The sequence below is a fragment of the Oryza sativa genome, chromosome 12, assembly GCF_034140825.1.
Source record: "Oryza sativa Japonica Group chromosome 12, ASM3414082v1".
NCBI classification, from domain to species: domain Eukaryota; kingdom Viridiplantae; phylum Streptophyta; class Magnoliopsida; order Poales; family Poaceae; genus Oryza; species Oryza sativa.
In genome coordinates, this window is record NC_089046.1 from 28,130,043 (window position 1) to 28,144,385 (window position 14,343).

At 43.3% G+C, this 14,343-nt stretch overlaps 2 protein-coding genes across 2 annotated transcripts; one reads left to right on the forward strand and one right to left on the reverse strand.

The window, feature by feature from the left end:
• Nucleotides 1-639: 639 nt before the first annotated feature.
• On the reverse strand, nt 640-2,804 carry LOC4352915 (AAA-ATPase ASD, mitochondrial). Its single transcript, XM_015764781.3, has 2 exons — nt 1,038-2,804; nt 640-941 (listed from the first exon to the last, which is right to left on the reverse strand). The coding sequence occupies exon 1, from the start codon at nt 2,657-2,659 to the stop codon at nt 1,070-1,072; it is 1,590 nt and encodes a 529-aa protein (XP_015620267.1). The 5' UTR covers nt 2,660-2,804; the 3' UTR covers nt 640-941; nt 1,038-1,069.
• Nucleotides 2,805-10,770: 7,966 nt separating this feature from the next.
• Nucleotides 10,771-12,392, forward strand: LOC4352916 (AAA-ATPase ASD, mitochondrial). Its single transcript, XM_015764783.3, has one exon. The coding sequence runs from the start codon at nt 11,022-11,024 to the stop codon at nt 12,243-12,245; it is 1,224 nt and encodes a 407-aa protein (XP_015620269.1). The 5' UTR covers nt 10,771-11,021; the 3' UTR covers nt 12,246-12,392.
• The last annotated feature ends 1,951 nt before the right edge of the window (nt 12,393-14,343 follow it).

The following is a 14,343-nucleotide window of genomic DNA, read 5'->3' on the forward strand; positions in this document are numbered from 1 at the left end:
ATTAACACAAATTTAGAGCCGAGCATTATGACGTCTCTAACCATCCATGTGAGATCAAAGTTGGATAAACAAGTGCAATATTTCAAGTGCCATCTTCAGATTTAACGGGCCGAAGGAGGATATTAACCCTGTTTGAGAGAGCTTCAGAATCAAAAGCTCCCCCAAACAATTCAGCTTTTGACCTAGATTCTGAAAAGCTGTAGTTGTAAAATACAAAAAAATAAACTAGAAGCCAGAAGCTGGAAAACCCAGCTTTTATATATTCTCAGAAACTGGATACCAACCAACTGCTTCTTAGAATTTTAAGCTCCTCCAAATAGACCTTAAGGTATTTTTTTTAATTCCCAAGGGGGAGAGAGGCAAATTAGGAGCTGAACATTCTGATGTCTCTAACCACTCATGTCGGATAAGAGTCGGATAGACAATTGTAATATTTTAAGTGCCGCCTTCAAATTCATCGGGCCGAAGGAGGACATTAAGATTAAGGTATTGTTCGTTTAATTTCTAAGAGGGATTGAGGAAAAACAATTCTATATCATAATAATTATGGAATAAATTATCTTTAAATTATCCTCAATCCCCTTATTGCCGTATGGGAGGGATTAACCGAACAACACCTAACGAAAAATTTTCCACAGCTTTAACAAAAAAAAAGTACTAACTTAATTGTGTGGTTGATTTAGAAACAATGATCAGAGCGGCGGCATTTACACTTGAAGGTGTATATGCCTTATGCCCTTATTATTACAAAGATGGGGAACCTTATTAATAGAAAGAAACTATGACAAAAATATATAAGGACTCAAACAATTAAGACATAGGAGAAGACTATATATTAGTGAAGTGCCATGTCATATGCATGAAGAAGACTGAAAACCACTCCTCGCTCTGTCCTGACATATATGGTCCCGTCGATCGTCCAGGACGAACAACTCCTCGTGCTGAAATAATATAAACAAACAAAATCGCAATCAGTCAAGACTTGTGCAGTAGGATCAGTAATAAACAACTTTCATTAGTGGAGTAGTATTTGTCACCTTAATTAATTACTAGCTAGCTTGTTAATAAATTATATGGTGCCATTCGACTTGTTGTTGACTGTTTCATCCACCTTCGTCCCTGCAGCTTCGTCATCCTTCTCTTTCTCTTTCGCCGCTTTGGCCTTCGCCGCCTCTTCTTCCTCCTTCGCCTTGGCCGCCGCCGCCTCTTCTTCCTCTTTCGCCTTGGCCGCCTCCGCCGCCTCCACCTTGGCCTTGTTCAACGCCTCGATCAGACCTGCCAGGCACGCGTCGGGGTCCCTCTTCTTCCCCTTGGACGCCTTGGGCATCAGGTTCTCCGCCACGTCCGCCGGCGACATGTCGATCTCCTCCAGCAGCCGCCGTATCTCGACGAACATCTCGTGCTGCTCCACGCCCAGGTAGTTCTTGGCCAGCACCTTGAACGCCTCGAACCGGCAGTAGGACATCTCGATGTGCACGTCCATCCTGCCTCGCCGGATCAGCGCCGGGTCCAGCTTCTCCTTGTGGTTGGTCGTGAAGATGATGATCCTCTCGCCGCCGCACGCCGACCACAGCCCGTCGATGAAGTTGAGCAGGCCGGAGAGCGTGACCTTGGATGCTTCATCCTTTTCCTGCTCGGTGGGGAGCTTGGGCTTGTCGTCGTCGTCTTCGTCAGAGGATTTCTTCTTCTTCTTGTCGTTGCTGCGCTTGGCGGTGAGGTCGACGGAGCAGTCGATGTCCTCGATGACGATGATGGACTTGCCGGTGGTCTCGATGTAGAGCTTGCGGAGGTCGGTGTTGGTCTTGACGGCCGTGAGCTCGAGGTCGTAGACGTCGTAGTCGAGGAAGTTGGCCATGGCGGCGATCATGGTGGACTTGCCGGTGCCGGGGGGGCCGTGCAGGAGGTAGCCGCGCTTCCAGGCCTTGCCGACTTTGGCGTAGTAGTCCTTGCTGTCGCGGAAGGCGGTGAGGTCGTCGAGGATGGCGTCCTTGTCGGCGGGCTCCATGGCGAGGGTGTCAAAGGTGGCCGGGTGCTCGAAGGGGACGTGGCTCCAGACGCTCTTGCGGCTGTAGTAGGAGGTGGAGGCTCCGGGGGCGTTGTTGGTGAAGAGGCGGCGCTGGCGGTTGCGGATGGTGACGGCGCGGCCCTCGGCGAGGACGTGGGGGAGGTAGGCGTCGAGGACGAGGTCGCGGTGGCGGCGGTGGAAGACGAGGCGGTAGAAGCGGGCGTCGTCGTCGCGGGGGTAGAAGCTGATGACGTTGGTCCGGGGAGGCTTCTTGGAGGGGTACCACCAGATGGTGGCGCCGCGGAAGGAGTCGGTCACCTCCTGGTGGTCGTCCACCGTGATCTGCACCGTCCTGGCGTCCTTGCCCAGGTCCGCCCTCAGCTTGCGCGCTCGCCGGGCGCAGGCGTGGCTCAGGTAAGCCTCCACGGCGAGGAAGAAGTCGCTGCGGCGGAAGCGCTGGTGGCCGTACTCGGAGATGGTGACGTGGAGGTAGGGGCTGAGGTAGGAGGTGAGCTTGTCCACCATGGTGCTCAGCCACTGCCGGAGCCCCGCGGGGACGTGGTTGTTGACGACGGGCCAGAAGAGGAGGACGCTCACCAACGCCGACCACAACGTCGACACCGATCCCAGATTCTCCATCATGCCCATGGCCATTTGGCGCCGCCGCCACCGCTATAAAAAGAGATGGGCAAGTGTTGGAAACCAGTGCCTGCAGCTCCTGTAGGTGATGGCCAGTATATATAGAGAGTGCGCTGGTATTAAAACATTTTCTATAGACAACTTAATATATGGTATTTCCTCCGTATTTTAATGTATAACACCGTTGACTTTTCGACTAACGTTTGACCATTCGTTTTATTAAAAAATTTTATGCAAATATGAAAATATTTATGTCATGCTTAAAGAACATTTAATGACAAATCAAGTCATAGTAAAATAAATGATAATTACATAATTTTTTTTTGAATAAGATGAATGATCAAACGTTTGATAAAAAGTCAACGGTGTTATATATTAAAATATAGAAGTAGTAGTATACTACAAATCTATAACCCGTTTTTCTCCTCTCTTCTTCACATAACTATAAATATTATATTTGACAAACTTATACAGTCCGCTTATTATAGCCTATTAAGTTTTTGATGAATATTCTTAGTAATTTCGCTGCTTGGTTGTGTCGTTGGTGAGGAGTACGTGACATATCGATGGACGGAGATCGAATTTGCAGTTGGTCGTAAATCATCAAGCGTTATCTGCAGAGACCATCATATCGACCGTCAATAAAAACTACAAGTGGCAAGGAGGATGGATTCTAATCTCTCGGGTGAACGTCCACCCGTTTCTTGCATGCCATCTAAATAATTATGAAAAAATTTCAAGAAAATTCACAAGATAGGTTAATATATAATATATTACTTCACAAACATTCAAGTTCAAATTCGACTTCTACAAGTTGTAACAAAAATAACAAATCAAACTCTAACTAGTATACGTATATTCACAGTCAAATTTGTTATTTTTGTTACAACTTGTAGAATTTGAATTTGAACTTGTATGTTTGTGAAGTGATATATTACATATTAACCTATCATGTCATTTTTTTTGAAAATTTTTCATAACCATTTAGATGACATGCAAGAAACGGGTGGACGTCCACCCTGAGTGTTTAAAACTGTTTTCCAGTGGCAAGTGCTTTCCTCATGCGTCATCTGTCCATCCTTAAGTTGTGCCTGCTTCGTCAACCGCCCTTTAATTTGGTCATGTTAATTTCGATCTTGTGCGATACCTTTTATACGTGTAAATATAATTAATGTACCTTTAGGTAGTTGTAACATAACGGTGTATTTAATGAAACTTTTAGTTTTGGTTTAGAAAAAACTAAAATGCAACAGGTAGGCTTATCAATATGAAATGGATGGATGGAGTAAAAAAAGAGAGTAGATGTTCTGTATAGCTGCAGGACCACCAACCAATGAAAGGGGGGGGGGGATACCGAATACAAGCGGCGACTGGCGGCCAGTTGTTTTAAGTTTTATTTATAACAAGGTGATTTATAATCAATCATCAATTAAAAAGAGAGCGAATGTGATTAATCAAACGACAGGAATTAGCTTAGGGCCCATCAATGGCTCTCCTGAAGAGTGGCCGATCGACTGCGATCCTGATCTAGCCCTAAGCTGCGATCGGCATGGTGATGGGCGGACAATTAAGGAGGACGGCGACTGCATGCATGCGTGAAGCAGCTGGAGTACGATTTATACTTGTATACGATACGACGAGGCAGCGACTGTGCATGGCCGAGGTGGCGGGATCTAGCAGGAGAGAGCTAGCGCGCGCGGGAGAAGATGCATAGGCGGCGCACGAGGCCGCTTAATTCCTGTGCGATCTCGATATATATATATATATGTATATGCTCGCCATCCGCATGCATCATCCTCGATCTCCTCCTACCCCGATCTTCATCTTGTTGTTGATGACGATGACGTACTATGACGACGACGATGTGTGTTTCCCCCATGTTGATGACGATCTTCTTCTTCTTCTGAATGCATCAACATTATAAGAGATCAAAACATAATGATAACACTACATTATAATTAAGGATTAATTAGATCCATCCCATTAAAAATTTAGCGGTTTTAAAATATACCATTACTATTTATATATTTGTATTGATGCCACTATTTGAAATCTTAGTGGTGTCACTGAGATATGTATTTTCCATGTATTAAAAAAAATACCCTCATCTTCTACCTCTCTCTTTCCCATCTTCTACCCCTCTCTCTCTCCTCGCTGCGTCGCTCGCTCCGCCGCCATCCCATCCGCCATGCCGCTCATTCCGTCCCCGCCGCTCCTAATGCTGCTCGCGATGCCGCCGCTTACCACCGCTGCAGCTCGCTGCTGCCACCGCGTCGCTGCTGCTGCTGGCGCCGCCGCTATTCACCGCGCCGCCACGTCACGGCTGCCACCGCCACTGACACGCCGTTGAGAAGGAAGAGAGGAGGAAGGAGAAAGAGGAAGAAAGAAGAAGAAGAGAAAAGGTGCAGTTTGGTATAATTTTTCTAGAAATACATTCAAGGGTAAATAGTGGTATCTTTTGAATATGTGTGAAATTATAATGGCATATTTCCAAATACATGAATACTAGTGGCACATTTTAAAACCGGTAAATTTTTAATGGCATATATCCAATTAACGCTATATATAATAATATTTAATAATGAGGTTCATTTGAAACCTGTTAGGACTAAAGAAGTTACTCCTTGATTCATCGTAATTACAATATACTCCCTCCATCCCTAAATATTTGACGCCATTGACTTTTTTAAACATGTTTGACCGTTCGTCTTATTCAAAAAATTTAAGTAATTATTAATTCTTTTCCTATCATGTGATTCTTTGTTAAATATACTTTTATATATACATATAGTTTTACATATTTCACAAAAAATTTTGAATAAGACGAATGATTAAACACGTTTAAAAAAATCAACGGCGTCAGGAGGGAGCATTACAGTTCGTATCAAAGATTATCAACCGTCTAGGCCGACGGCAACAACAAGTTGCTCCCTCACCTGTATTGTATGCTGAGTCTGAATCTGACACCTGGAAAATACAACTCTAAGTTTTTTCTTTGCAACCGGCCGGTTTTCTATATATATTGGACACAAATACGTTTGGCAGTACTATTCCAACTCCGCATGCAGTACTATCTCGGCCCATATGTATATATAGGAATATACTAGGACACAAAAACAACAATCTACACACAAATTGATCGATGGAGATGACGGCAGCAATGGAGGGTGCAGCAGCCGGCGGTAGTTCGGCGGCGGGGTTCAGCTTGTCGGCGGTGGCGAGCCTTCTCTTCCTCTTCTCTATGCTTCAAGAGCACATCCCCTTCCAACTCCAGGACTGCCTCGCCGCACTGGCCGCCCGCCTCCACGCCCTCCTCTCCCCCTACGTCACCGTTGTTGGAGTTAATTTATTTCTAGAACATACCAGCCTACTCTCTAACTCTCTCTACTACTCATGAAATAAAAGTCAAGGAGCAAGTCCTTCCTCTGTGAAATTTCTAGAGTAGTGTAGACAATAATATGTTCTTTGTGAGTTCTAGTATTTTCATGCATGTACCAGTACTAGTTGTGTTCAAAAAAGTTCCTAGCCATCCTATAAATAGGCAGCTATGTCCTAGATGTGATGCTGCTGTCCAACAATCAATGTAACGTGCAATACTTGAGCAAAGCATAACCAGTTTGTGAAACAAACACAGAGCTTCTCTCCTCTGTTCTCCTTCTCTGTTCCATTGCTAGCAAAATAATCAACAACAACAACTGGTATCAGAGCGCTCAGGTTCGAGTAGGGCGTGACGGAGTAGCACGGCGTATCGGTATTGTCAATTGAAGCTACAAGTATGGCTTCAAGTTCGGGCGCCACAATGGCGCAGTCTATGGTTCCTGTATTTGCAGGAGAAAATTATGATATATGGAGCATCAAGATGCGGACGCTGCTGCTATCTCAAGGATTGTGGGATATTGTTGAGAATGGCTATCAAGAGTATTCCGCTGGAGAAACTCTTACGGCGGAACAGAAAAAGTCTTTGGCAGAGGATCGGATGTCGGACGCCAAGGCCTTGTTCTTGATCCAACAAGGAGTTGCGGAAAGTCTATTTCCGCGTATTATTGGCGCCAAGAAATCCAAGGAAGCATGGGACAAGTTGAAGGAGGAGTTTCAAGGATCTCAGAAGGTACTTGCGGTGAAGCTTCAAACCTTGAGAAGACAATTTCAGAATTTTCTAATGAAGGAGTGAGAGAAGGTAAAAGACTATTTCTCAAGAGTTATTGAGATCGTTAATCAGATGCGCCTCTATGGTGAAGATATAAACGACCAGAAGGTTGTGGAGAAAATTTTAATCAGTCTGCCTGAAAAATACGAGTACATTGTTGCTGCTATTGAGGAGTCGAAAGACATGTTGACTCTCACAATTCAGCAACTAATGAGCTCGTTGGAATCTCACGAAGAAAGAAAGCTTCAGCGCGAAGGGAGCTCTATTGAAAATGCATTTCAGTCAAAGTTGAGCTTCAGGCCTCAAAACTCAAGGTTTCGCGGAAATTTTCAAAAAAATGAATTTCCAATGCGAGACCGTGGTTATTTTCAGAAAAATGGCTTTTCAAGGCAGAAGGAAGATGGTCAAGAGAGAAGAGAAAAAGGTACGTCCAGTTCAAATTTGTGGTGTGACATTTGCCAAAAATCTAGTCATACTACAGATATGTGCTGGAAGAAAATGACCTGCAACAAGTGCAAAAGAAAGGGCCATATTGCAAAATATTGCAGAACTCGAGAAATTAATCGGGCTAATTTTTCACAAGAAAAGGAAAAATCTGAAGAAATGGTTTTCTCTTGCCATACTGCTCAAGAAGAAAAAGATGATGTTTGGGTTATTGACAGTGGTTGTACAAACCATATGGCCGCTGATCCAAATTTATTTCGAGAAATGGATTCATCGTATCATGCAAAGATCCACATGGGAAATGGCTCTATAGCCCAAAGTGAAGGCAAAGGTACGGTTGCTGTTCAAACAGCAGACGGTCCAAAATTTATAAAAGATGTTTTGTTGGTACCCGATTTAAAGCAAAATTTGCTAAGTATTGGGCAGCTTCTAGAACACGGGTACGCGGTTTATTTTGAAGATTTTTCTTGCAAAATATTGGACCGTAAAAATAATCGTCTGGTTGCCAAAATAAATATGGAGAAGAACATAAATTTTCTATTAAGGATGAATCATCCAACTCAAATGGCTCTCAGGAGTGAAATTGATATTTCCGATTTATGGCACAAAAGAATGGGTCATCTTAATTACAGAGCATTGAAGCTACTCAGGACAAAAGGTATGGTTCAAGGCCTTCCATTTATTACTCTCAAGTCTGACCCATGTGAAGGATGTGTATTTGGAAAACAAATTCGGGCTTCTTTTCCCCACAGTGGAGCTTGGAGAGCAAGTGCACCATTGGAACTAGTGCACACTGATATAGTTGGTAAAGTGCCAACAATTTCAGAAGGAGGAAATTGGTACTTTATCACATTTATCGATGATTATACAAGAATGATCTGGGTATATTTTCTAAAAGAAAAATCTGCAGCCTTGGAGATATTCAAAAAATTCAAGGCCATGGTGGAAAATCAGAGTAATCGAAAAATTAAAGTATTGCGCAGCGATCAAGGAGGAGAATATATCTCAAAAGAATTTGAGAAATATTGTGAAAATGCTGGCATCCGAAGACAGCTAACGGCAGGCTATAGTGCTCAACAAAATGGAGTTGCAGAACGGAAAAATCGGACGATCAATGATATGGCCAATTCTATGCTCCAAGACAAAGGTATGCCTAAATCTTTCTGGGCTGAAGCAGTTAATACTGCAATTTATATTTTAAATAGAAGTCCTACCAAGGCAGTACCAAACCGTACACCTTTTGAAGCTTGGTATGGTAAAAAGCCTGTCATTGGTCATATGAGAGTATTTGGTTGCATTTGCTATGCTCAAGTGCCAGCACAAAAGAGAGTAAAATTTGATAATAAAAGTGATCGGTGCATATTTGTTGGCTATGCTGATGGTATCAAAGGCTATAGACTTTATAATTTGGAGAAAAAGAAAATTATCATTAGCAGAGATGTGATTTTTGATGAGAGTGCTACATGGAATTGGAAGTCTCCAGAAGCCTCTAGTACTCCATTATTGCCAACCACTACCATCACACTAGGCCAACCACATATGCATGGCACTCATGAAGTGGAAGATCATACTTCAAGTCCACAGTCATAAAGTCCAATGTCAAGCTCAAGTGCTAGTTCAGATTCAAGCCCGAGCAGTGAAGAGCAAATTTCTACACCGGAATCAGCTCCAAGACGGGTAAGAAGTATGGTTGAATTATTAGAATCTACTTCTCAACAAAGAGGGTCAGAACAACATGAATTTTGCAATTATTCAGTTGTTGAGCCACAAAGTTTCCAAGAAGCAGAAAAACATGATAATTGGATAAAGGCCATGGAAGATGAGATTCATATGATTGAGAAAAATAATACATGGGAGTTGGTTGATCGTCCTAGAGACAGAGAAGTTATTGGAGTTAAGTGGGTTTATAAGACAAAATTAAATCCAGATGGCTCAGTTCAGAAATACAAGGCAAGACTTGTGGCAAAAGGCTTTAAGCAAAAGCCTGGGATTGATTATTATGAGACATATGCTCCTGTTGCCAGGCTAGAGACAATTCGTACCATAATTGCTCTAGCAGCTCAAAAGAGGTGGAAGATTTATCAACTTGATGTTAAATCAGCTTTCTTAAATGGCTATCTTGATGAAGAAATCTATGTTGAACAACCTGAAGGGTTTTCAGTCCAAGGGGGAGAAAATAAGGTATTCAGACTCAAGAAGGCTTTATATGGATTAAAGCAAGCGCCTAGAGCGTGGTATAGTCAAATTGACAAGTACTTTATTCAGAAAGGATTTGCCAAGAGCATAAGTGAGCCTACTCTATATGTCAACAAAACAGGTACGGATATCCTAATCGTCTCACTCTATGTTGACGATTTGATATATACTGGCAATAGTGAGAAGATGATGCAAGACTTTAAAAAAGATATGATGCATACATATGAAATGAGTGATCTGGGCTTGCTCCACTATTTTCTCGGTATGGAAGTGCATCAAAGTGATGAAGGAATATTTATATCACAAAGGAAATATGCTAAAAATATTCTAAAGAAATTTAAGATGGATAACTGCAAGTCAGTTACAACCCCCTTGTTGCCAAATGAAAAGCAAAAGGCTAGATATGGAGCTGATAAGGCAGATCCAACAATTTACAGAAGCTTAGTTGGAAGTTTATTATATTTGACCGCAACACGACCGGATATTATGTTTGCGGCAAGTTTATTATCAAGATATATGTCTAGCCCAAGTCAATTAAATTTTACCGCTGCAAAGAGAGTTTTGCGGTATATCAAAGGGACCGCAGATTATGGTATATGGTATAAGCCAGTTAAAGAATCAAAATTAATTGGCTATACGGACAGTGACTGGGCTGGATGTCTTGACGATATGAAGAGCACATCAAGCTACGCTTTCTCACTTGGTTCAGGTATGTGCTCCTGGTCTACAAAAAAACAAAATATTGTCGCTTTATCTTCAGCCGAAGCAGAATATGTAGCAGCATCAAAAGCTGTTTCACAAGTTGTTTGGTTGAGGAGAATTATGGAAGATCTGGGTGAGAAGCAATATCAGCCTACTACAATTTATTGCGACAGTAAGTCTGCAATTGCGATCAGCGAAAATCCAGTCAGTCATGACAGGACGAAACATATTGCTATCAAGTATCATTATATCCGGGAAGCAGTTGATCGCCAGGAAGTTAAATTGAAATTTTGCCGAACTGATGAGCAGTTGGCAGATATATTTACCAAGGCTTTATCCAAAGAAAAATTTGTCCGCGACAGAGAGCTCATCGGAGTTTGCAAGAAATAAATTAAGGGGGAGTTTGTTGGAGTTAATTTATTTCTAGAACATATCAGCCTACTCTCTAACTCTCTCTACTACTCATGAAACAAAAGTCAAGGAGCAAGTTCTTCCTCTGTGAAATTTTTAGAGTAGTGTAGACAATAATATGTTCTCTGTGAGTTCTAGTATTTTCATGCATGTACCAGTACTAGTTGTGTTCAGAAAAGTTCCTAGCCATCCTATAAATAGGCAGCTATGTCCTAGATGTGATGCTGTTGTCCAACAATCAATGTAACGTGCAATACTTGAGCAAAGCATAACCAGTTTGTCAAACAAACACAGAGCTTCTCTCCTCTGTTCTCCTTCTCTGTTCCATTGCTAGCAAAATAATCAACAACAACAACCGTCACCATCGACGACCACGCCTCCGACTCCTTCTCCCGCAGCGAGGCCTTCCTCGCCGTCGAGGCCTATCTCAGCGCCTCCCCCTGCGCCGCCCGCGCCCGCCGCCTCCGCGCCGACCGCATGGCCCTCGCCGTCGACGACCACGAGGAGGTCGCCGACGACTTCCGCGGCGCAACCATGTGGTGGCGCAAGTCCAAGGCCATCCCCCGCGCCAACGTCATCAGCTGGGCCCCGCGCCAGGACGAGCGCCGCAGCTACCACCTCACCTTCCACCGCCGCCACCGCGCCCTCGTCGAGGCCGACTACTTCCCCCACGTCCTCGCCGAGGGCCGCGCCGTCACCGTCCGCAACCGCCAGCGCCGCCTCTTCACCAACAACCCCGGCGCCGACTGGTCCGGCTACGACGACGCCCGCGTCTGGAGCCACGTCAAGCTGGAGCACCCCTCCACATTCGCCACGCTCGCCATGGACCCCGTCCGGAAGCAGGAGATCATCGACGACCTCGACATGTTCCGCGACGGCAAGGACTACGCCTCCGTCGGCAAGGCATGGAAGCGCGGCTACCTGCTGTTCGGGCCACCCGGCACCGGCAAGTCCACCATGATCGCCGCCATGGCAAACTTCCTAGACTACGACGTCTACGACCTCGAGCTCACGGCCGTCGAGAGCAACACCGAGCTACGGAGGCTGTTCATCGAGACCACCGGAAAGTCGATCATCGTCATCGAGGACATTGACTGCTCCATCGATCTCACCGGCAAGCGCAAGAAGAAGAAAAAGGACAAGAAGAAGAAGAAGATGATGCCGCCATCGGACGACGATGACGAGGAGAAGAAGGTGACGCTGTCGGGGCTGCTCAACTTCATCGATGGGCTGTGGTCGGCGTGCGGCGGCGAGCGGATCATCATCTTCACGACCAACCACAAGGAGAAGCTGGACCCGGCGCTGATCCGGCGGGGCAGGATGGACATGCACATCGAGATGTCCTACTGCTGCTTCGAGTCGTTCAAAGTGCTGGCCAAGAACTACCTGGGCGTGGAGCAGCACGAGATGTTCGGCGAGATACGGCAGCTTTTGGAGGAGGCGGACATGTCGCCGGCGGACGTGGCGGAGAACCTGATGCCGAGGTCCAAGACAAAAGACGTGGACGCCTGCCTGGAGAGGTTGGTGAAGGCGCTCCACGAGGCCAAGGAGACCAAAGCAGCAGGCGGAAACGACGACGACGATGAGTCTTCCAGTTCCAGCGACGATTCTGATTCTAGTTCTGACTCTGAAGAACAAGACAAACTAGCAGTAGTAACAAAACTAGATTTCAGTTTGGCCCAGCCAAACTATATCATCTGATATTGGACTTGTTTATATGTACACTCTATGTGTTGGAGCTGGGCTGTTTGTCTTATGTTTGGTTGTGGAGAAGCCTTAGTTGTGGAAAATGATGATGTCCACTCTCTTCTTGTAGAGAAATTATTCTAAGCTTTCGATTGGATGTTCTCTCAGCGTTGTTTGCATGTCACTTAAATGGTTATGAAAAGATTTAAAATATTTTGAGAAGATGTTATGATGTAAATTCAACTTCTAAATATCGCAACGAAAAAGTAAATTAAACTAAAGCTAGTTAACATATATCCGTTGCAACATATAGATGTTGAATTTAATATGGATGTATATGAAGTGATATATCACGCGTTAATATAATTATAATTTTTTCATAACTATTTGAGTAACATACAAACAACGATGGGACATTCCTTCAAGAGTTTAAAATCCACTCTCCCAATAGCTCATATATATTTATCTTCGCTCCATCCTTTGTAGGAGTAATCAATATGATGATCAAAAGCAAATGAACAGAGAGGATATTTAGTTTACATGCAATTAATGAGTTTTTTAAATGATTAAAAATCCCACTCCGGCTCCTCCACTCTATACCCGAGCTAGTTTAGTTCCGCTTCCGTTCCGCCACTTCTCTCTCGTGCGGTGGACGATGGGCTGTTTGTGTAATTGACAAACCGGCAGTCACTAGACAAGGATTTTCTACACCAGGTATCATGGAACATTTGCATGCAACTCAAATAGTTATAGAAAAAATTTAAAAATATTAGTAACATCTATTGTGATTATATAAATCTATACACAAACATGTAGGACTAAATTTGATCCACAACTAGAGAAACAAAAATAATAAAATCAGTTAGTGAATAGTACCCGTACAACGCAAATAGAATTTGTTATTTTTGTTTCTTCATATGTCGATCGAATTTAGACTTACATGTCTTATATTACCATAGTCTAGCTTATATTTTTTTATGAAATTTTTATATAATTGTTTGAGATACTTTCCCGGCAGTCACTATCATCATTACGTACTGCTGCTCAATTAGCTGGTGGAGGATCCATCATATAATTAGCTCGATCATCTTTTAGTTTCACACACATATGGGTTGTGAAGATGCTACAATGTGCAAGGGATTCAATAACGACAAAGAAGAAAAATAAGATGTAAACCCGTTTATTCTGATCGATAAATGGGTTCGTGGCTTACCTGCGTACACTCCTAGTATTGACCACCATCGAGACATGCTGGGAATAGTTATATCGCCTACGTGCTTGGAATGAGGCTGGCCGTATTATATCGTCATTGATCCGGTGTACTTGTTCACAGAAAGCAGATTAATCATCTTCCTCGTTCTCAGGTGGAAAGCGGATGTCCCGCCTGCTGTGACGACTGAAGGCATGTATGGGTCAAACAAGTAGTCATAAATGTTTATATTATGAGATAGAAGAAGTATCTTATAGCGGTTCATATGGTTCTATTTGAAATAACACTAGTCCTAACTCAACTCATATTATATATTGTTCCGTGCAAAGAAGTACATTAGCCGAGCTTTTCTCCACATAATTGTTAATTAATAATAAAGCCTCCAGATTATATTACTCCTATATATATATTCTTAACGAGTAAGGAACATGTGGACTAAAGTTAATCAACTAACTTGGGGACCAAGTTTCCAAGCATGCATGCATATGGTAGTAACATCTACTAATAAACTAGCTACTACGTGTATTACGTAAGCAGGACTATGCGACCATATATACATGATGCATCATAGCTACTCAGCTGAAAGTTCCTAGAAATTCAGAAAGATGCATGGTACTATATATACTGAAAATGAATCAACTGGTGGGGTTCACTAGAGACCATGCAATAGTTAACTTAATTTGATAAGAAAATTTAGTGGAGTCACCACAAGTAATCTGGGCATATATCCTCTCCATCGTTAACATGAATATGGTGTAAACTGTAAAATGAACAGTGCATGCATGGCTTGTACGTCTATATAATTAATAACTTATTCTATACTAATTAATCTTGAAATGGTTTTGGTAACTGAAATGATGCATGAGTGATACATGACAGTATGACAGCTCGTCAATCAATGGT